This window comes from Crinia signifera, chromosome 1 (assembly GCF_055691185.1).
Source record: "Crinia signifera chromosome 1, ASM5569118v1, whole genome shotgun sequence".
Classification (NCBI taxonomy): Eukaryota; Metazoa; Chordata; class Amphibia; order Anura; family Myobatrachidae; genus Crinia; species Crinia signifera.
In genome coordinates, this window is record NC_139217.1 from 55289969 (window position 1) to 55311910 (window position 21942).

The 21942-nt window shown below is 44.1% G+C and overlaps 1 protein-coding gene across 2 annotated transcripts in view; it reads right to left on the reverse strand.

The window, feature by feature from the left end:
- The window catches only part of TBC1D14 (TBC1 domain family member 14), a 77254-nt gene that overhangs the window by 40045 nt on the left and 15267 nt on the right, over window positions 1-21942 (reverse strand). For both annotated transcript variants that reach the window (XM_083155246.1, XM_083155257.1), the window contains one exon: window positions 2516-2630. In XM_083155246.1, coding sequence (XP_083011372.1) covers window positions 2516-2630 — 115 coding nt within the window. The remainder of the gene's footprint in view (window positions 1-2515; window positions 2631-21942) is intronic.

Below are 21942 nucleotides of genomic sequence, written 5' to 3' on the forward strand. Positions count from 1 at the left end.
CTGTTTTGTATCTCAATGTTGAGATACAATGCAGACTGTTGCAGACTGTTGCAGAAACACCACAGCAGACAGCGACACCCCAGGCAGGAAGGAGGAACTGCAAGCATTTTTTAAGGAGCAGGGTGCTAGAATGAAGACTATTACAGGTTTCTAAACATGCCTAATAGTAGAGTCACTGCGTTCTGTTCTGCAGCCTGACTTATCTTATGTGCTTCATGCATTTCTTCAGCTCATGTGATTACCAGCATGAAACTTCTAAGAGATGGTTCCGAATAGCACAAGACCAAGGCAGGAGGCAGTATAAATAGAAGTATTATCTGAGCCACACATATTCTCTAAGGCTTGGCGCTGGCCAATATACAGTACAAGCCTGATTAAAAACAGCAGTCAGTCTGGTTTCTCCAGCTCTTGCTTAACCAGGTCTGCAACCTGTACAGATCTATTTTTAAGTCGCTCATATAGAACTCCTCCAGCTCATTTCTGCTGATACATCATCTGCTGACTCCGGGTATTGTCTCTGTATTCAATTATTTAAGTACAGTAAGAGGTAATGTACCATACACAGAATTGTGTAAGCAGCAAAAAGGTCAAACCTCGCTATTCATGGGATAAAGGGGTGGGAATCTGGCCGTAGGTTTAGGAATTGTGCTTTGAACGCACCGCTATTCTTAGAAAAGGAAGAGAAATCACTTCTATTAAGCCACAAAAACTAGGCTTCAAACTGCACAAGGAATTCAAAGGAAAGTTTTGATAACTAAAGTAAATTGATGGATTAACTACAGTATTTAACCCTTTGCTTGCCAACATCTGTGCTAAAAATTCCAGCGTCGCTCACATTGGTTATATAAATTCAAATAAACATAATGCAAGAAACATTTCCTATATAAAAAGGTGGACATTACATCATTACAAATGTTTGCTTGGAGAAATGGTATCTTTCCCCATTGTTATGTGCAAGGTGATAATGCTCCCAAAATGCAGCCAATCATCTCCAATATGTAAATTGACAGTTGACAAGCTGGAACATTATCACCTTGCACATAATGTTCTTTATTGGGATAAATGCCATAAAAAAAATAAAAAAAAGGCAGAGTTCGGACAGCATCCTGCACGGCCGTCAAACCCTGATGTTATCGGGCCCATGAGTCAGTAACCTTATTACAGTAATCGTATTCACAATAACAAAAAAAAAAGTTGCCCTTCTAAAAAGGTCTACAGCCTTGAGGGAGACAAACTACAGATCCTGCATAATATGCCCAGCGATTATCTGGAATTCGGATTCCGTGAGCATTGACACGCTGTGAATGGAACGACCATTAAGCATATAACACCCACCCACAAACCCCCCCCACCCCACCCCCCAAGCTGCAGCAAGCATGAGCATTTCAACCCCCTCCCCCCCCCTTCCCCGGCAACCAGCATGAAACTGCTGGCAATTAGGGGTATTCAATGCTGTGGGCGAGTGGTGACAGCGAGCAGAGCTTCCTGCTTGCTGTCACCACTCACCCTGACAGTATTCAACTTACCCCCCCTCATACGCCAATTTCCCCTCACTCCATTTTTTGAGCAAGGGGGAATTAGCGTATGTGGCTCCAGAAGCAGCGAGACTCGCGGCTATATACAGCGAGTTTCCTGCATTAGCCGCGGGTCTCGCTGTTTTGGGGAATTCTCACCGTCCTGTGACGGCGAGGAATTCCCCGGAACGTTGAATAGAGCGAGCGGCCGGCGCGGGGGTTAAACAGCGAGGATCGCTGGTTTTCTGCAATCCTCGCTGTTTAACCCCCTCGCTGCGGCATTGAATACACCCCAATGAGCAGGTTAGCACCAGCAATAAGCAATATATCTCCAGCAAGGAGCATGTAACCCGTGGCAATGAGCATGTAAAAAAATTTTTTATCTGTAATGAATGTATGGATTAGAAGCCTTACTGTGGGGCAGTACTAGAATAAGGAAAAATGGCCAGAGGGTGTGCCGAAACATACCCTTACGCAGGATTTTCTAGTGGGTGATTTGTAAAGCCACCTGCGCATACTGGTTTCCTCTTATGGCTGTAGCCAAAATTCCATAGTCCAATTCCCCTGTTCTGTGGAGCACAGGAGTCTTCCAGAGCAGCAGAATAATCTAGCACCAGCCTGTATATGTACACATTGAATGTAATATGCATTGCAGTGATACACCAGGTCGAACAGACATAACAGTGTTGGTGTAAAAAAACAAGAAAACAACAAGATACATGACCACCTTTCCGGGTAGCTGGTAGCCCCACCTGATTTTTGGGAGGCTCCCAGAATCATTTATCACAAGGAACAAGTTTTTTAATTAAAATGAGCAAACTGCAGGAAAGCCTGTGTCACTATGAAGGCAGTGGAGGCTATGTACCTGTAGCCTCATCTTTCAAGAGGTGGCAAGCCAACTGGCTGAACACAGCACACATGCAAATTTACTGGGCGCAACAGCAGGATTATCACGGAGCAGGAAAAGTAAGCAATAATAGGGAAAAACAAAGAATGAATACCTTTTGTACTTTCGGCACGTCACCAGTGTCACGATGGGGGACTTTTCCAAATAACTTCCAGCCAAGGTCATTTTGTTCTTTCACTTGGACACTCTTCCTCCGGGCGAATATGTTTCTGTGAAAACGAAAAATGAAAGTTAATTGGAGAGTAATTAGTGTTTATACCTTAGGACTCTGTATATTAGCTGGAATCGGCTTATTGGGGGGGAATAATCCCAAGGCACACAACCGCCTTAATGGACCAATGCCATTTAGCTCTGAGATGATTCCAATCTCAATTTAGTTTATTCATATAGCTCCACCAATTCATGTAATAAAGAGGGAATGTGTGTCAGTAATATTAGTTTATTAGAGGGGTGTGGTATAGGGTTCGGTATCCTGACAGTCATTATCCAGGCGTCGGGATCCCAACTGGCCGGACTCAGACAGCATGGCGAGCACAACAAAGCCCCTTGCGGGCTCGCTTAGCTCGGTTGTGGACGCCAACAAGGGAGAATAGCCGGTGGCCATGCGGTGTTTTAACGGTCCGGATCCTGATGTCGGGTAAATGACTGTCGGGACCCCGTCCGGCACCACATTACAGATACTAGATAAAGAATAAGGCTCATATACTTTTATACAAAAACACCATTTAAATTTAAAACAGAGGCTTATTTTAGCATCATAGGTAATACAAGCAACCCAGGTGTATCGTGACAAGCTTAGAAAAGTCTTAACCCCAATGCCTTAAAGTCTAGCGGCAGCATAACTACATCTGACTGCAGCGATTCAGTTAAATGATTTAATTAAACACAAGCTCATTGCCTTGTTCACTAACGCATGGGTGAAAGCCAAATCTTGAGGTAGGACATACTATAACATTACTACAGAACAACTGCGTGTAAATAAACTACATGAACATTTCCATTTTTTGGAATTGTTTCTTTTTTTTGGAACATTTTCATACTGTACTGACCAATCATGTGGTCTTCGATTGAGAGATTGCCAGAACCAAGGTGGAGGAGCTACACTAATTGGTGGGTCCACGTGCTCCAGTGTTGACCTTTGGAGCCAACCTCATATTTCCCTCCCAGAGTGTAATTTCCAGATGAAGGTATCTATCTTCCCAGACAGTTGGGGAACCGCTAATGGTTTTACAGATAAATCACTACTCTCCGCCAGTCGTGGGGGGTGCATAGAATGTGTAACTACAGGAACGAGTGGAGAAAGGTGTACAAGGGAGCAATGGGGAAGAAATGTATTTCTACGTATGTAAGTGGGGGGATATTGTCATTACAGAGAGGACAATAAGGAAAAAATACGTAGATAGGAAGGTGAAACAGGTGACATGGAAGGAAATAGGTATGATTTGCTATTGTAACACGATGGAAGAAAGTTCTTGCTCTAGACCCCGGGCACCACCATAATGCGGCAGTGCACAGAATTCTATCCTCATGGAAAGACTAGAATAGGTACGATAGGCTTTGGCATAATGGCAATGATATTAAAATATATTTATTCATATTGCAATTATTCTAAAAAAAAAAAAAAAATTGTTATGCCCCTTTCACACCCACATGCTGAAAGACCTTCTACATTTTTGGGAACTTATTTATTTCATTCATCCAAAAATCCAGACCAATTCTACCTGCTACCCTGAGACAACAGACGTGTCCTTCACCTGGCGTAGGTAATTCCAGGAGAGAGAGTCTCCACCACTTGTAACCACGGCCACCCACTGAAGACAAAACTTAAACAGTACGACTGGTTACCAGTGAAGCCAGAGGGACAATGTGTGGACAATCTCTCACCGCTAGAACAATAGCAGAGCATTCAAACAAATGGTGAGCAAGGAAACGCTGCGCTCTTCACAGCTATTGTTCCGGCACACAGCCAGCAAAGCCTATTACCGCATATCTGCGAGATAAACACGACCTACTATTTTAATATTTTTTTCTGCATTTATCCAGGAGATGCTTTTGCCTTATGGGTGCCGGTACACTGGTGCGCCCCTGATTCGAAAAAGTTTTGGAACCACTGATCCGATATGTTACAGAGAAAAACTTGTTCTACAAAGGATTGACATTTAAAAATAAATCAGTTTGAGATACACGGTTTACTTAGCGAGATTAGAAACCTAGAACATGACGGCAGATCAGAACATTTTGGCCCGTCAAGTGTTCCCTTTATCACTTCTGGTGTTTGGGCAGAGAAACGATTTACACACAGAGTTTAATTAGAACGCATGAATAAGTTCTGCAGGTGATGAACTGTGGAACATTCCATGATTAACCTCATCCTGCATGGAGACCCAATTCATTTAAAGAGGCTTGTACCACATAAATCATGGGACGTAAAAACATTTTTAGGCTGGGTGGGTTAAAAATAAGGATATAAATACATTTTGGCACCCCTATAGGCTGAAAGGAACCCCCCCCCCCACCCATCCTCAGATGGACTTAACATACCATGTCACCTACCTGACATAATAGATGTATTATCTCCATCCTGACACTGCCCTGGGGGGGGGGGGGGGGGGGGGGGGGAAATACAGTCATTAGGTGGAATTTAAGTCAACATGCATTGGGCTGACCACTGAAGGTAGACCTATGAAATAGGTCACCATGGCTAAGGGCCACAGGGTTGGAAGGTCGACGTAAGAATTAGATAGACAGCCAAAAGTTTACCTAATGCTTAGGTTTTTCATGTTTTTTTGAGCCGACAGGTGGCATTTCATGCCCTACCATCCACTACAAAGTGGTGGGAGAACAAAACCAAGGCACCAAGTGCAGCAGTAGACTTAAGACTATGTCCGCGTTGACATTAGGGACAAATAAACCCGTAAAAAACTCATGTCTACCTTATGCTTGTGTCAATCTTCCAACCCTATTGTCCTTAGCCAGGTCTTCCCATTTCATGGTTCAGCCCCGTCGTCCTTCAGTGGTCAACCCAATGCATGTCCACCTAAATGGTGTGTCAACCCATTGACCCATACCCGCCCTAGGTAAGCCTACATGGTGGCCACATTGCACCTAGCGGTACAGTAAATTGGCTCCCCTTAAATACTTTGGTAGGGGGGCAGCTGCCCTCTTACCTTTCCCCTCTGTTCTGACACCTATGCATAGAACAAATAGCGAAATCATGGAGAAAGACTGTTAATACCCCTTTTAACACTTGCAAGCCGGGGCGGTGCTGGGAGATGTCAGCAGCTCCCAGCGGCGCATTTTCACTGCAGTGACCCGGAATACTCGTTCGCACTCATCGCATCCCGTGTCGATTCCGGAATCTACCCAGGTCGGGACCTGGGTAGAAATCCCAGAATGCTGAATACGGGATGCGGTGACAAGACCCTTTCACACGGAGCTAAATCCCGGGTTGATGCGCGGGCAGACTAAAAAGAAAAAAATTACTTTTTTTTATCTGGCGTCAAATTCTATTTAAGAAAGCAGGTGATGTGGTAGAGAATACAAGTACACTGTAGATCAAGAGTTAAATGTGTCAGTGATAAACTTTTAAAGCATGGTGGTATGAGGAACATATTTAATATAATCCTTAAAAAGTGTTGGCTTTAAAATACTCTGCATTGCTGCATAATGCAGGAAAACGGAGGCTGCGGTAGAGACTGGCAGAGCTTTACATTTACTAGACTACAAAAACAGAGTTGGTGCAGTCGTGTCAGACTGAATTATCTGACCGGTCATCCACACTGGATTCAAGAGTAACCATGCCACCAGTCCCTGAACTACATTGCCAATGATGATAGCACATATGTAAAGCTTAATATGCAGCCATACCCCCCACACAAAAATCCAGTGAGCGGAACTGAAGTTCATGATATAATAACCCATTGAGATCATAAAGGGAACCGGTACATTATGTGAGTCCTGTCACTGGGCCCTATTGGTCATTATTACGTCAACAGCCCACAAACAGATTACCGCGACTAGTGCGCAGGGTGATTACTCCCCAATGCAGACTAGTGTTCATTCTAGCACCCGCTATATTTGAAAACCCATGCAGTTGCTCTTCCCTGCCTGGGGTGTCGCTGTCTGCTGCGGTGTTTCTAGCACAGGTCTGGTTTGCATATCAGTGCTGATATACAGACCACACTGTGCTAGAACCTCTACAGCAGACAGCGACAGCCCAGGCAGGTAAGAGGAACTGCATGGGTTTTCAAATATAGCAGGTGCTAGAATGAACACTACAGACATGCACCCAGGTGTATTACCAGCCCCAAAAAATCATTGCACTGAGCCGAGATTAACTGGGTTTTCTTTTAACTACGGACCGTGAAGTCGATGTATGACCCTGTTGGTAATAGTAACTTCAAAATCTGGAAATATCTATACAGCAAAGCAGATTGCTGATTTATTACTGTGGCAAAAAGGTTAATAAGTTAGACAGCAGTAAATACAGTGACTAAAGTAAAGGGGCATACACACGTAGAGATCTGTGCTAAGCAATTTTGCTAAGCAATTTTTCTGGTGTCAAGATCTCCCATGGACCCCCGCTTTCCCATCTTCCTTCTTTCTCTCTCCCTACTTCCTTCTATCACTGTATTATTTTCCTGTTTAATGCTTTTACACTAAAATGTGTTATTTTCTTCAGTTTAAAATGTTAATACATATATTAGTCAACAACTAAAATATGGACTGCATGCTACTCTAATCTGACACTTTATGTACTCTTTGTAGTCCAAATGAAAATGTTTATACTACAATGTATGTATGTTGTTTTATCATAATAAACACTGATTGCGTAAAAAAAAGATCTCCCATGGAGAGCACATACACAGGCAGAGATTTGTGCTAAGCAATTTTGCTTAAGCAAAAAAAGGCCGGGTAGTTGTTCAGAATGAGAGATTGCGATCAGTATCTCATTCTGTACACACAGACAGATTTGCAGTCATTTGCTAAGCAATTTGACTAGATTGTGACTGCTTGCACTGACTTAGTTAGCAAGAGATATTTAATCTCCCGGAGCATACATACAGAGAGATCTGTGCTTACTTTCTAAGAAATCTAGTCAGATTGCTTAGAAAATAGCACAAATTTGCTCCGTGTGTACACCCCTTTATACAGATTATCCTGCAGATATTGTGTCACCAGACAACATGGTTACTCTGCAGATTTTTGATAAAGAGACAACATATATGTCGTCAAATGAGGCCTGTGTCTGCGTTTCCTCATCATTTACAGCAGATTATTCCCTCTAGGAAATATTAAACCAAAATTTATACTAAAACATAATGAACAGCCAATTAGATCCACGTTCATATAAAATTACAAAGAGAGACAGCAAAATGATAACCTTGTTAATTCTAGGAAACTGACAGACCGCACTACACATATCTGAAGTTACGGTTAATTACAGAAAGTCACACAAGTGTAAATACTATTTACATAATGCAATGGTTATAACCGGAGAACCATTTGAGTTCAGTTAACCGTTCAAACCACCCTTTTTAAAGTCTTGACCGGGAGTAAACTCTGGCAGGTGGCATGGAATTTCTTTCACTTCCCCACAATTGATCTAAGCTCCGAAAAAGTATCGGTGCAGATAGAACAACTAGAGATTCATAAAAAAGTCCCCAGGAAAAGCACAACATAAACAGAACGCATACAAAAACCAATACATAGCTACTGGCAATAGTGTAATGTATTTTAAATCCTTACTCACAGGCAGAAATTACCATTGTATGGGCTACAATACGAAGCCGATGTTAGTCCCTATTGGTAGTAAATTAAATACATTGCCTATGATAAACCAACAGATGTAGAACTTAAGTGCCACCAACCCCTATCCCACAAACAAATGAGGAAGCGTAACTTAACCCTTCCAGTGCCAACATTGCTGTGAGATCCTCAAAATATCTGCTAAAAATGCCAGCATCACTCACAGCGACTGTTAAATACGTACAAATAAAGACAAGTCAATTAATTGAAGTTTATTTAATTATTGCACCCAAAAAAAATAATAAAAATAAATAAAGTACAATTGCGGTCTATCTATACCTATCGATATCGCAGGTGTATACAATTGTAAAAAAAATTGGACAGATCAGGGGTAGGCAACGCAAGCCAATCCGGTCTCTGTGGGACTACACATCTCAGCATGCCGTAACAAAACTGTGGCAGGGCATGCTGGGATGAGTAGTTCCACAGCAGCTGGAGTGCTTAGCTCTGGAAAAGATTAATGAAGTGCCTCCACTTTTTAACTTGAGCCTCTGATGTGCTTCTAATGGGTGAAAACTATATCCTTACCTTCATCTAGGTAAACTAATTAAAAGTTAAAATAGAAGGAGTCTATCTCTTTCTGGTAAAACAACAAGAAAGCGCAAACAAGCAGAGCGTTCTAATTTAGTCTTAACAATGAAAATACTGCAACTGTAAACCGAAATAAGAGTTGCTCGTGATCAAGTGATGCACCTTTATTTACAGCAAACACACACAAATCATCAGCAGCAGACATTTCTGCGAACCCTAGTTTGCCAACGGAACACAAATACACCCATCAGAGCAGACACCGATCTGACAGGTTTCAAGTTGTTACTCACAAAAAAAAAAAAAACTTTATGAAAGATTTGGTGTTAACGGAGCAGCAGATCATTCCTAATAGGACTGGAAGGAATCAAAACTTCCAATAACATGGGCAATGCCAGCTCAGTAAGTGGAGTTGTGCAAATGAAACACTTTAAAAAAACTTGCACTTTACTTCTGCGCAGTGTCTTATACACACCTGTCTACTAAGAAGAGGAGCGGAGGAGCAGCCATGATGATCAGACTCACTGCAGCAGCCTCAGTCCTTTAGTCTCAGGGAGCCTAGGAGGACCCACTCTCACAGGTCAACAGGCACATATTTAGCAGAAGGATAATCCCCATGCATAGGGTTTAGAGAGGACATTTTGCGTCCATGTTCCTCTGCTGCCACTGGAGCAGGGCTGTGCTTCAGAGTCTGGCTAGCTAGCTGCTGCGTCAACAGGGAAGGGCACATACAGTACAATGGTAATCACAGGGCTGCTCTGCAGAACACACCCACAGATACCTTGTACTCGAACCGCTCAGGTTACATTCTCAGAAACGCACTAGGTGTATTTATACTGCAGGTCACTGATGTAACACACTTCCAAGCATTTAGTGCAGGCTACCTGGACAGCTCCAGGACTACAGTAGAGTCTGCATAAACTAGGCTAGTAACGTCATACAAAAAATGTATGAGAATATATACACTCACCTCAGCATGACATAATGAAGGGTAAAATGACAGTAACTTGTACATGTGTGGCAGCAGCAAGGATCAGCAGTGGAGAGGAGGGCGTCATCGCAGCCCCTCTCCTGCATGGAGGCAAGAACCCCCCCCGTTGCTAGGAACTAATGGAATGTTTCAGATCACACCTATTTACTATGACCCAACGGAAAATAGCCAAAAGTTCTCATTTGAAGAGGAATTTGGAAAGGATGGAAGCGTGAGGAATTTGGAAAGGATGGAAGCGTGACATTCTAAACACATGTATGACTGAACATAAATAATCACAAGAAAGCGAAAAGTATTTGCAAAAGTGATAACTTGCTCAGTCCTCCCACCTCTGGTGCTTAGAACGCTAATGGTGATCCCGCAGCTTTCTCCTGGTTACTTTCAAGCTGTTGAGCAGGGGTGTGGATCAATGGATAGAGGGTCTACAGTAACAAAAATTTGACAAGGTTTCTGGGCCACGTCTTACATCTTTTATGTTATGTGACCGGCACCAATGAGTACCCTTGCCATGCTTCAGGCAATCTGGCTCGCCACAACTTACTATTCCCAATAGATGTCTACGTGGAAAAAAAAAATGTTGACAAGCCCCCCCCCCCCCCACAAAAAAAAAAAAAAAAAAATGCGTTGCCTATTATCACTGACATTTTGAACTAGTCAACCTTTGGTATCTGACCTATCTGACCTTTGATCAGCAGCTTTGCTCTGCACACTTGCTGGTGTCCCTGCAGGTCTGTGACCATAGGGAGTTAGTCAAAGCTGATCGCTGTTGTGCGATGACAGAATATCGGATGATTGCGCATGCATACGGATCACTGTACGCATGCGTGACACCAAACAGCCACAAACCCATCTTTTTTTTTTATCCGCAAGACTGATGCTATTTGATAGTAGGTTGCAAAATTGCAGAGCTGCGATCAGGTCTGAATAACCCCCATAGTTAGAACTGACAAATTATCTTTAACCCCTTCCCGACATTTGACGTATATATACGTCATGGCCGGGATGTACTTCCCGACACATGACTTATATATACGTCATGACTTCAAAGTGCCACTGCGTCTAGAGACGCAGTGACAGAGGGACGATGTCTGCTGTCCCTGACAGCAGACATGTCCCTGCATGCCCAGGGGGGGCGGCCATGCCGCCCCCCCATCGGCGATCGCTGTGATTGGCTGTTCAATGTGAAAAGCCATTCGCAGCGTTTTCCTGTGTTACCAGCGAATCAGACGCTCGGTAACACAGGTGTCAATCACCGCCGGGTGTGAGGGGGCATGAGGGGGTCATCGGTGACGACGACACCTCACCCCACCTGCCCCCAAGGCTGTGATTGGTCCGTCGGACCAATCACAGCCAAGGCGCGCCATTTAAACTAACGGTGACTGCGCTGCAGACGCCATTCCGGTCTGGAATTGCGTGCAGAGCTAGCACCAGCCACTCTGTCCTGCTATACATACCTGAACCTTGCCTGATACTTACCTGATCACCGCTGATCACCGCTGGTAGCGTGCTGCCAGCAGCTGGATGCTTCCTGGATCTTGTGACTTCCTGTGTCCTGCTGCTGCAGTGTCATAGAGTCACAGATCGTGAGAGATAGTGAGAGAGAGTGTGACAGAGTGACAGAGAGTGATAGAGAGTGCTAAATTTTGTGTCTGCTGCACCCCTTTTGTGCTGATCAGTATATCTGTGCTGATCAGCAACTTTTTGGGTTTTTTTTTTTTTTTTATATATATACACACCTGTCAGTTGCACCAAAGGTTGTGCTGCCTGTGCAACTGACTGCTGCCCCCCCCCCCTTTTGCTGATCAGTTTAAATTAATTAACTGATCAGCAACTTTTTGGGGGTCCAGGGTTTTTTTTTTATATATACCCTGTCAGGTTGCACCCGTGTGTGCCTGCTGCCCCTCACTGCTAATCAGTGTTGCATTACTGCATCACTGATCTGCAGTTTTTTTTTTTTTTTTTGGAGAGTGCAGTGGGGTTTTGTTTTTACACCCACGTTGCTTTTGTGGGTGTCCTGTGGCCGCTGATCAGTGACGTACATCACTGAACAGCATTTTTGGCACAGGGTTGATATTTTTTTTCTGCAGTTTTTTTAAATTGTTTTTTTTTGGTTTTTTGAGAGTGCTGTGGTTTATTACACCCACGTTGCTTTTGTGGGTGTCCTGTGGCCGCTGATCAGTGACGTACATCACTGAACAGCATTTTTGGCACAGGGTTGATATTTTTTTTCTGCAGTTTTTTTAAATTGTTTTTTTGTTTTTTTTGGAGAGTGCTGTGGTTTTTTTTTTTAAATTGTTTTTACACCCACGTTGCTTTTGTGGGTGTCCTGTTGCCTTTGAGCGCTGTTCAGTGACGGACGTTACTGACCAACATCTGTGCTCAATTTTTGGCGCAGGACCTTTTTTTTTTTTTTTTTTTTTATTGGGATCAAATTCCTGTATAAAGTATTTTTTTTTCTGCACTACATACCCCCCGTGCTGAAATAAAAGTTTGTACCCCCCCTACACTATACACATGTTGAAACATTACACTTACAGAAACACAAAAATACAAATGGCATCCCAAATGGCATCCCAGTCCAGAAGAATGTATTCAGCGGAGGAGGCATATGCCATGCTTGCCTCTGACTCTGACACAGCCAGTGATGCAAGCGGGGAATTTGAAGGAATCGTCTTAAGCTCCTCTTCCTCCTCTAGTGATGAGGGACCCCCTCAAAGACGCCCCCATAGAGCAGCTGAGACCCCCCCCCAAATGATTGATCCCGTATGGACCCCACCACCAGACAATTTTGAGCCCCAGGTTCCTGAGTTTTTGGCCATCCCAGGAATCCAATTTGATTCAACAGGTCTCAGAGAAATTGACTTTTTCAAATTATTTTTCTCTGATGATTTTATAAATTTAATGGTGGACCAAAGTAATTTATATGCCCAGCAGTTTATTGCTCAAAACCCCACGTCATCATTTGCTAGGTGGACCCCTGTAGATGCAGTAGAGATGATGACGTTTTGGGGTCTGGTGTTACATATGGGCATAGTAAAAAAGCCAGAAATTAGGCAATATTGGAGTACAGATGTTCTGTACAGCACCCCATTTTACCGTATGGCCATGACTCGGACTCGTTTTGAGACAATCCTTAAATTTTTACATTACACCGATAATGCACAGTGCCCACCCAGAGATGATCCCACCTTTGACCGGCTATTCAAAGTCAGGCCGGTCATTGATCATTTCAGTGCCAAATTTGCAGAGATGTACATCCCTGAAAAATTTATTTGCATCGACGAGTCCCTTATACATTTTAAAGGAAGGGTTAAATTCCGCCAGTACCTTCCCAGTAAGAGGGCAAGGTATGGCATAAAAATGTATAAACTGTGTGAAAGCACCTCAGGGTACACCCACAGGTTTAGGGTATATGAAGGGAAGGATTCAAGAATTGACCCGCCAGAATGCCCCCCCTCCCTCGTAGGTGTTAGTGGAAAAATTGTCTGGGATTTAGTGCACCCCTTCCTGGATAAAGGTTATCACCTCTATGTGGATAACTTTTACACTAGCATCCCCCTGTTTAAGGCCCTTGGTTCAAGAGGTACAGCAGCTTGCGGTACTGTGCGCAAGAACCAAAGAGGCCTCCCAAAAACGCACATTGCCCAAGTACTGAGAAGGGGTGAAAGCAGGGCACAATCAACCGAAAATATGTTGTTGGTCAAATATAAGGACAAGTGGGATGTCCTTATACTGACAACAATTCATGGAGACAGTACCACCTCCATCCCTGTACGAGGTACCAGTACCCACACCTCAAAACCTAATTGTATCCTAGATGACAATAAGTACATGGGCGGAGTGGATCTTTCAGATCAGGTACTGAAGCCATACAGTGCCCTGCGGAAAACAAAAATCTGGTACAAGAAGCTGGCTGTGTATATCATCCAGATGGCACTGTATAACGCTTACGTGCTATTCCGTTCTACCAGCCAGAGAGGGACATTTATGCACTTTCAAGAGGAAGTCATAAAGGGCCTAATATTTGGGAACCAGCAGGCAGAGGGCCCCAGTACTTCTAGTACTGGCCCCCGTATTGTACCAGGGCAGCATTTTCCTAATGAAATCCCCTCCACTGCAAGAAAGGGCGGGACACAAAAAAGGTGCAAAGTTTGCTATAAAAAGGGAATAAGAAAGGATACTATTTTCCACTGTGAAACTTGCCCCGACAAACCCGGCCTATGTATAAAGGAGTGTTTTCAAATATACCACACATCTATGGATTATTAGGTTCATCATTTCACCGTGCTTCGGGGGTCTTGCTAATGCCACATAGCACCCACCATTCATTCCACCAGAATCTGAGCTGCAAAATCCAAAAATCACTCCTTCCCTTCTGAGTCCTGCCATGCACCCAACTGGTATTTTTTGGTCACATATGAGGCATTGCCGTACTCGAGAGAAATTGGGGCACAGATTTTGGGGTGCTTTGTCTCCTTCATTCCTTGTGAAAATGAAAAATTTTGAGCCAGAACTGCATTTTTGTGTAAAAAATGTAATTTTTCATTTGCACAGCCCAGTTGTATCAAAATTGGTGAAACCCCTGGGGGTTTGAAATGTACACTATACCCCTAGATGAATTCCCTGAGGGGTGTAGTTTGCAAAATGGGGTCACTTGTGGGGGGGTTCCTAACTTTTAGCATCTTATGGTGCCTAGAAACCTACATGGTGCCTAAAAAATAATCTCATAAAAAGGAGGCTCCAAAATCAAGTAGGTGCTCCTTCTATTATGAAGCCTGTGGTTTGGTCAACGTGCACACTAGGGCCACATATAGGATATTTATGAAAACAAAAGAATTGGGGGAATCAATTTTTAGTCACATTTCTCTAGTAAAATCTACTGTGTTCCTTAGAAAAATGTATTAAAATTGCAAATCTGCAAAAAAAATGAAATTTTGAAATTTCACCTACACTTTGTTTTAATTCCTGTGAAACACCTAAAGGGTTAACAAACTTCCAAAATGCTGTTTTGAATACTGTGAGGGGTGCAGTTTTTGAAATGGCATCATTTATGGGGGTGTCTCACATACAAGTTCCTCAAAGTCACATCAGAACTGAACTGGTCCCTAAAAAAATCAGTGTTTGAAATTTTCTTGAAAATTTGAGAATTTGCTATTCATATTTTAAGTCTCCTAGTGTCCAAAAAAATTAAAAGGATGTTGAAATAATGATGGAAACATAAAGTAGACATATGGTCTATGTTAGTTATTAACTATTTTGAGTGGTATGATTATTTGTCTCACAAGCAGAAAATTTAACATTTTCAAAATTGCTAAATTTTCCATTTTTTTACTACATTTTGGCATTTTTCACAAAAAAACACAGACTGTATTGACCCAAATTTACCACTAATTTGAAGTACAATGTGTCACGAGAAAACAATCTCAAAATCACTGGGATAAGTAAAAGCAAAAAAAAGTTATCCCCACTTAAGTGATACATGTCAGATTTGAAAAAAAAGGGCTCTGTCAGGAAGGCAAAAACATGCTGCGTCAGGAAGGGGTTAAAAGCCTAATATACACCATATGGTCTTGAGCGTGAACAATGGTTCGGTGTCCAATGCCGCTGGCTGGGGCAAAAAGTACATTGGTTGGAATAAACTGTAGCAACGACGTGCACCAAACTTCCTGCTTCCACTGAATGGGTAGCGGGAATGATCAACTCCAATCTCCTGCTATAAACACAGCATATCAGGTCATGTCCCCTTGGATAAGAAATGAACAAGATTACCATGCTACATTCATAAATAGTAGCCTCCCTTGTTTTCTGCAAATTTCACATCTCTATCCAAAGCGAAGGCTGGCAATGGGCAGCGGGTTCCCCTCCCTCCCTGCACCCTCAGCCGGCTGTGTGGGTGCTCCTTTCCTCCTCCCTGCACTCGGAAGAGGTGCAGGGAGGAGGAGATCACCGGTCCGGGCAGCACAGCAGGAGGCTGCCCGGACACAGGTGAGGGGGGTGCGGCGCTGATCGGCGGTGGGGGACGCGAAGGGAAGCCCATAGGCTTCCATGGGGTTACACCAAATAGGAACTGGCGTAACCCCCCCCCCCCCCCCCCCGCAGTGAAGCCCCGGTGGTGGGGCTTTGCTGCATATGGAAATGCCGTAAAACCCCGAAAACAGGGTTTTTACGGCATTTTTAGTTTAGTGAATATCGCCCTAAAAGAGTAACTGCAGGGGTTTAGAAAGATGCAGGGAGCTAGAATGCCCAATTACACCTTCAAGAATACATGCGACTAAAATGCTTATAATTGCACACAGGGGCGTGAGTTTACTCCAGTCACCCAGAGGCAAGTTGGAGTTTGGTATCCCTGCCTTCCTTCCTTAAGAATGAAGGGAAAACAAATGTGGTGTGAATCTAGATCTATAAGAAGAAATGACTTACAGAATGATATAGAGTGCAGTCTACAAGGACCGGTGCCCACAGTGAATGTACAGGGCTCCAGCTACGCTGTGTGACAATGGCTGGGGGGGGGGGGGGGGTCGTCAGGATCAGACTCAAGAGTCAGCCACCTAGTCCTAGAGCATGCAGAACCAGCATTCACTGGCAGGTCCAATCTCAGAAACCAGGATCAGCGCCTGTGCACGGTCACTAGCTGGAGCACACACCAAGAACTATCAGGCTGGAGCCTTCGTGTCCCCTATTGCAGGTGCTAGCAGGACCCCTGGGACAGAGCCAATTAACTCTGCAGCAGCAGAGGGTGCACCACAGATCAGCAGTCACACTTTTATCCCAATGTGATTTGCACAGGTGCTGCTGTACATACAGATGCCCCTTCTTGGATCCCGGAGGCAGGTGACTCCATTGCCTCTAGTTATGCCCGACTCCGCCTCACCTGTACTTAGGTATACTCCGATGCAAAGTACAACATACAAGATTCGCTCTGCAACCAGACTTATGTTCAACTACACATCAGATTCTTTCTCTACACAGCCATATTTTATTAGAAATTAGGCTAAGGTGACCTTCTGACACTGTCGACCTATGTGGACATTTAGTGGTCAACCTAATGAAAGTCGACTTTCATACTGTTGACCTAGTGAGCTTAGATTATAGTAGCGCCATTGAATGGAATCTTGTTAATTATTTGGCCCCAAGACTGGTTATTAAAATGGATATTCTACCGTTATTTTAATCGCACTTTGATACAGGCCTCAAGTGTTTATTTCTTCCTTGGCCGCAGTGCCGGGCAATGTTTGCTAAACCTTTATAACCAAAGGGATTTAGGATGTTTGCAAACACTGCCATGGTAGAGACTATAGTAATATAATAATATTTGCATTCCTCTATTAAAAAGAGACATTGTACAGATTTGGCATTAGAACCATGGATATGTGTTTGTGGAACAGGTATTCTAGAGGAAAGGAATGGGTTAAAGATCTAAATAGATTTAGCCAATCCGTTCTTAAGCAATAATGAGTATACCAACCCTCTACACGACAAGCAGGGCCGAGGAGGGTTCTTCAATAATCACCACTTGGCTGTTTTAGAATGTTTACTTAAGTACATCTACTCCATTAATTCCAAAGCTCCCTGTCTGTTATGGAGCTAAATGCCAGAAAGCCTTCCCACCCCCTGGCGGTCCTGTGATATCAAATTGGTAATCTCTGAGGATAATGTAGCTTCATAAAACACGTAATTCATTATAACCCTGCATCTAACCCTACATTTATTTAAGTAAAAAAAAATAAAAAAAAATGGAGGCCCCATTACGGTTCAAGAAAACTTCAACCAAGTGTCGGTATATAAATCCCAGCATCAGAGTAAGCCTGAAAAATAACTAAACTGCCATAAATAAGGGACATGCCAATCACCAGAAATTGTATTATACCTATAATACTGAAATCTAGAGCCTGACCATAGGCGAATCTAGAATTATGGTAATGGATGGTCCCAGATCTAGACACAATAGTAGGGGGACCTTTGCGCGGCGTAGCAAAAAGGGGGCGTGGTCTCATGAGGAGGCGTGGCATCACAAAAAAGGGGTGTGGTCTTACACTTTAGACCATTCACAGTAATGCCCATTACACATTTTAGCAAACTCCGTAATACCCATTACACATAAAGCCACACGCCGTAATGCCAATTACACATAAGGTCACACACCATAATGCCCATTACACATCGTGCCACACATCATGATGCCCATTACATACTATATAACAAACTGTAATGCCCATTACATATTTGCCACATAAGTGCTGCTTACCTACGTGCTCATTGCTAGGGGGTTCTTGCTTGATGGCACCATAGTACCCTTTACACATGATGCCGCACACCATAGTACCCATTACACATGATGCCGCACACCATAGTACCCATTACACATTATGCCGCACACCATAGAACCGTCCCATTACACATGATGCTGCACACAATGTCCCTTACACATGATGCTGCACACATAATGCCCTTTACACACGATGCTGCACACATAATGCCCCTTACACATGATGCTGCACACATAATGCCCCTTACACATGATGCTGCACACATAATGCCCCTTACACATAATCCTGCACACCGTAATGCCCCTTACACATTAAGCCACACATTATGCGTAATGCCCCCACATACCGCCACTTGTAGCGTCCCTTAAGCTATGCCCCCAAAAGTGCCACTTACTGTAAATTTTTATATGAGCCTTCGCTGCTGCTGGGAGAGATGGAGAGCGGTGCAGCTGCTTCTATGGGGAGAGGAGCAGAGCGCAGCGCAGAGCATGCTCCCACTCCCCTCCTGGTGTCCCGTCTAGCCGAGTAAACATTTGAAATATTGTGCGCGCTGTTGTTGTGCATGACGTCGGGGGAGCACGCCGGGCGCCGGCACCACACGATAAAAGGGGGGGCGGTCTGAGGTGAAAGCGGGAAGAAGAATTGGAGCGGAAGCTGCAGGGGTGACAGACATTGACAGCTGGGCAGAGAGCAGGGGGCTGCCCGGCTGTATTCAGAGCACTGCAGGTCACGGCTGTTTTAAATAATACCCCTTTCACAACAGAAAATGCAGGGATTTACCCGGGAATATGGTCCCAGGATCATGCAGGGACATTCCCAGGCTGACCCCTTATACACCAGCCTAGTCCCTGCATTTTCTGGTGTTGAGGGGGAGAGACAACCACTCCCCTCTCCCTACCCCCCTTTAACAAACCAGCTATATCTTCGGAACCAACTGACCCATTTACCTGAGACCAGTATCATATTGAAGAACTTTTGAGTTGGCTTCGAATGATTTTGGTCCGTGAAACTGGGCTGTTTGGTTCCAGAGAAATCTGCTCTCAAAGAACATAAACAGTCATGATTACATTTAAGAAATAAAAAAAAAAAAAAAAAAAAAAAAAAAAACGGTTTAACCTCAATATCCCTGGAACCAATTAACCCATATGGATCCAGCCTGGTATCAGATTGAAGGCCCAGCAATTTGGGTTCGACTGAGCTTCAGTGATGCCGAAGGGGGAACTGGCAGCCGTTGAACTGAGTGGGGGTCTGAGTGGGGGTCAGAATTAGCGGGTCCCATGTTATCCTATAGGGTAGTGTTCATTCTAGCACCCGCTGTCTTTGAAAATCCATGTAGTTCCTCTTCCCTGCCTGGGGTGTCGCTGTCTGCTGTGGTGTTTCTAGCACATGTCTGGTTTGCATATCAGTGCTGATATACAGACCACACTGTGCTAGAATCACTACAGCAGACAGCGACACCCCAGACAGGGAAGAGGAACTGTAGGGATTTTCAAAGATAGCGGGTGCTAGAATGATCACTACTATAGGGAAAACGTTCCAGCTTTGCCTGGCAGTATTTCCGGTTCCCAGGGGGCTAGAGACACGGGGCTGGGCTCATTGGAAAGCCCCATCACTCAGCTACAAAATGTGCTAATGGGTGGTCCTGTGCACCCCCGGACCACCCCCTAGATTCGCCTATGAACCTGACCGATGTATTTAATAAAAGGCTTTATCTGTCCACGAATGGCCTAGTCCTGACTGCTGGACAGGTATTTTAAATCAGAAATTGTGATAGATTTTGACTGATGAGCATGGCAGTTACCCAATCAACAGAATAAATCCTTTTTTGTTGGCCTACAAAAGGAAGACATACGGTAGCAGAATGCTGCAGTACAGTATAGAAAGAGTTAAGACAACACCTGCACTGCCTACCTTTATTTACACAGACATGAGGGTGTAGCTGTGAGACCAGAATCACAGCTCAGATGGAAGGTGTGGTGTTCAATGGGTCATCTACTATTCTGAGAGTCAGAGTATCTATAAATTCACCGGAAGACCCAAAGGTGGGTACACACTGATAGATTTGGCAAAAGATCTGGGCGTTCCCGACTGATTGCAACGACCAATCGCTCAAATCGTTCCATGTGTATGAACGATATAGAAGACGATGCTCGTACACGATGGTCATTGTTAGATGTCGATTATCATTCCTGCATAGACCAATCGTTAGCGATGTGTACCAAACGTTTTGTGTGTATGCACGATGAACGATTTGGTAAAGCTGATTGACTGGCCCCCACTCCCCTCCATCAAAGATCAATCGTTCATGCGCAATCGTTTGTACAATCGTTCACTATTTGACACCAAATAGTTTGTCCAGGAGTTGTGAGGAAAGAGTTAACTAGATTGGATTGTTTGCTAAATCTTTGTGTGTATGCACCTTAAGGCAGCCACACATGGACTGATCCAGCTGTAAAGAACCAGCTGAGGTAGCGGTCTGCAGACTAGCCATGGAAAGCATAAGTACTGGCCTGGCGTACAATACTCGTACAATTAAGGTAGCACTTGAAACATTGAATATATTGAAGGAATAAGCAGGCCAGTTAGACTTGTGTCCCCTTCCTATGTATATTGGAGGAATCTCCTGCTCCAGGCAACTCTGCAACGCTCATAGTGCTGCCCAGCACCACTCAGGAAGTGCCTCATCGTTATTACATCAGATACAATGAACACATAATAGTTCTAGTAATCACAAAATAGTTCTAGTAATCACAAGAAGCATGCAGTATATTAGATCTGTGCAGTCAGCCTTATGGAAAACAGTGGCGTACACAGGGGGGGATTCTGAGTACCCAGAAAGCCCCCATAAATCCACAAAACCTGACATGTTGACATGGACCCGGGATTGCGATCTGAATGCGGTGTTAGCGTCCCCAGTAAAATATAACATAACAGAATAAGTTTACCATATGACTGCAGTATTCAAGCAAAACAAAGCAGATATGAATGAAACTTTGCAAGAAAGGCAAATATCACATCAAAAAGAATGTAATTAATTCTTGCTTCACAGATCTCACCAGTTAACCTGATCCTTGCTGCCTCCGCTGCCTACAAAAGGAACTAATTTGCTTTACTACTGCCCTCTTGTGGACAATAAAGAGCATAATTGCCAACATTACTCAATTGATTGATTTTTTTTTTTTATTTTATTTCTTTGTTCATTTTCATTTCTCAATGCTTGGAAAGGTTTCACAATTTCGCCATTCACTATTAAAGTGTGTCCCTTGCTTACATATGGACTTTTGGGCTGAAGTAATAATTACGAGCAGCGTAGTCATGTTCTAAGAGCCAGTAGCATTACACGTCTCACTACTCGGGTAACAGGTACTTTGAGCCTGATTCCTTGTGGGTACAATACTGTACCCGGTACTCTTTACCTAGAAGGGCGCCCATCGCGGGCATCGCATGCACTAAAAAATCGGCTGCGATGCGACCGACGCCCGCGATTTCCCATAGGGAACAATGTTAAATGTCTCAATTGACCCGATTTTCCTGTTCAATGCCTCAATTGACCCGATTTTTCCATAGGAAACAATGTTAAATGGGCCACAGAGGCCAAATAGGCACCCTGAAGTGTGAAATGGCCCCCACAATTGTTAACGCCACCCCACGATCAACGTGAACCCGAAGCGTGGCGAGCCGGCGAGGGGCGGCGGTACGCGTCCCTACAACCTTTTCATACCCCCACTATCCACGTCGGCGTGGAGTTGAGAATAGAAAGTGTGGCGAGCGCAGCGAGCCAGAAGCGTGGCGAGCCCCGCGAGGGGACGCGGATACCTTCACAGGTATCCGCGTCCCCTCGCGGGCTTCACAGCTGTCCGCGTCCCCTCGCCACGCTTTGGGCTCGGTGGCTCGCTGCGCTCGCCACACTTTCTATACTCAACTCCA